The sequence below is a fragment of the Triticum urartu genome, chromosome 7A, assembly GCF_056163025.1.
Source record: "Triticum urartu cultivar PI428250 chromosome 7A, HENAU_Tu73, whole genome shotgun sequence".
Taxonomy (NCBI): Eukaryota; Viridiplantae; Streptophyta; class Magnoliopsida; order Poales; family Poaceae; genus Triticum; species Triticum urartu.
In genome coordinates, this window is record NC_141879.1 from 516488793 (window position 1) to 516490449 (window position 1657).

The 1657-nt window shown below is 62.2% G+C and overlaps 1 protein-coding gene across 1 annotated transcript; it reads left to right on the forward strand.

The window, feature by feature from the left end:
• Window positions 1-790: 790 nt before the first annotated feature.
• Window positions 791-1339, forward strand: LOC147960214 (uncharacterized). Its single transcript, XM_087533217.1, has 2 exons — window positions 791-967; window positions 1040-1339. The coding sequence occupies exons 1-2, from the start codon at window positions 791-793 to the stop codon at window positions 1337-1339; spliced, it is 477 nt and encodes a 158-aa protein (XP_087389343.1).
• Window positions 1340-1657: the final 318 nt, after the last annotated feature.

Here is a 1657-nt window from a genome sequence, read left to right on the forward strand (position 1 = left end):
TCGTCAACGGGTGCCGAGATGGCACCCTCCTCAAACACAAGCTCTTACGCTCCGAGCCGACCACCATGGCCGCGCTCATGGTGACGACGGACAAGTACGCCAACGCCGACTCTGCCATGAAGATCCAGGTGGCGCTGGATGAAGCCGGCAAGGCGAAGCCGGTTCCCCCTCCGAAGCCGGCCGGTGAAAGCAGCCGGCAGCAGCATCACCAGAACAACAAGCACAAGGCCGACCAGCCGGCGCCGTGTTGCGACAACCGGCTCGTCGCGGCCACTGAGCCCGTGGCGGACCCAGCGGCGAAGCACCGGCAAACCGGCAAGACGGCATGGCAACCTGCCATGAGCTTCGAGCAGATGCTCGACGCCCCCTACAAGCATCACAGCGGCGCAAAACCCTCCACGCACATGCTTCGGCAGTGCGCCATCACCAAGCGCATCATGAGGGGCGACGTCCCGCCCCCTCCGGCTCCGGGCGCGGGACAGCCGCCTTCGGCTCCACCGCCGCCTCCAGCTCGCGGCGCGATGCGCGACGATGCCTACCCGAACTAGAACGCGGCCTACGTCGTCTTCACCAGCCTCAGGGACGACAAGCGCAGCGAGCGCCTCCTCTGGCAGGAGGTGAACACTGTCGTCCCGGCCAAGACGGAGTTCATGCATTGGTCGGATCGCCCAATCGCCTGGACCCAGGAGGATCACCCGGCAGTCATGCCGAGTCCGGGTGACACACATGCAAGTTCTCCCGAGTCCTCATCGACGGCGGCAGCAGCAGCATCATCCTCTACCGCGACACGATGACCAAGCTCGGCCTCAAGGCCGAGGACCTGGAGCCGACCCAAACGATCTTCCACGGCATCGTGCCCGGCCTCTCCTGCTCCCCCATTGGTCGGGTCCGGCTAGACGTCCTGTTCGGTGACAACAGCCACTTCCGGTGCGAACCGATCTGGTTCGAGGTGGTGGACCTGTCCAGCGTGTATCACGCGTTGCTGGGACAGCCCGCACTAGCCAAGTTCATGGCGGTTCCCCACTACGCGTACCTGAAGATGAAGATGCCGGGTCCCAAGGGCCTCATCACCATCACCAGCGATTACCGCAAGTCCCTGGAGTGCGCTCGAGATGGCGCCATGTTGGCCGAGTTGCTGGTCATTGTCGAGGAGCGGCGCCAGCTCGACCGGATCGTTGCCCTGGCAGGCGAGGCCTCCGCCGCGTCGATCCCGACCTCGGACCTGGCTGACAAGGCCGCCTTCAAACCTTCTAAGGAGATCAAGAAAGTGAAGCTCAACCCAGAAGACCCCAGCTGCAGCAAGTATGTTGTCGTAGGTGCCCGCCTCGACAGCAAATAGGAAGGCGAGCTCGTCGACTTCCTCCGTGAGAATCGGGATATCTTCGCATGGACCCCCAAGGACATGTCGGGTATCCCGAGGAAGTACGCCGAGCACAAACTTCACATTCGCAAGGACGCCAAGCATGTCCGTCAACCCCTACGACGATTTTCCAAAGAAAAGAGAAGAACCATTGGTGAAGAGGTCGCCAAGCTTTTGGCGGCCGGCTTCATAATGGAAGTATTTCACCCCGAGTGGCTGGCCAATCCAGTCCTCGTCCTGAAGAAGAACAAGACCTGGCGCATGTGTATCGACTACACCAGCCTCAACAAGGCCTGC

Excerpts from the sequence above, each read along its gene's own strand:
- LOC147960214 (XM_087533217.1), top strand. The coding sequence starts at position 791 with ATGACCAAGCTCGGCCTCAAGGCCGAGGACCTGGAGCCGACCCAAACG. Across the intron at positions 968-1,039 it reads AGGTGGTGGACCTGTCCAGC|ATGAAGATGCCGGGTCCCAA; the intron begins GTGTATCACGCG and ends GCGTACCTGAAG.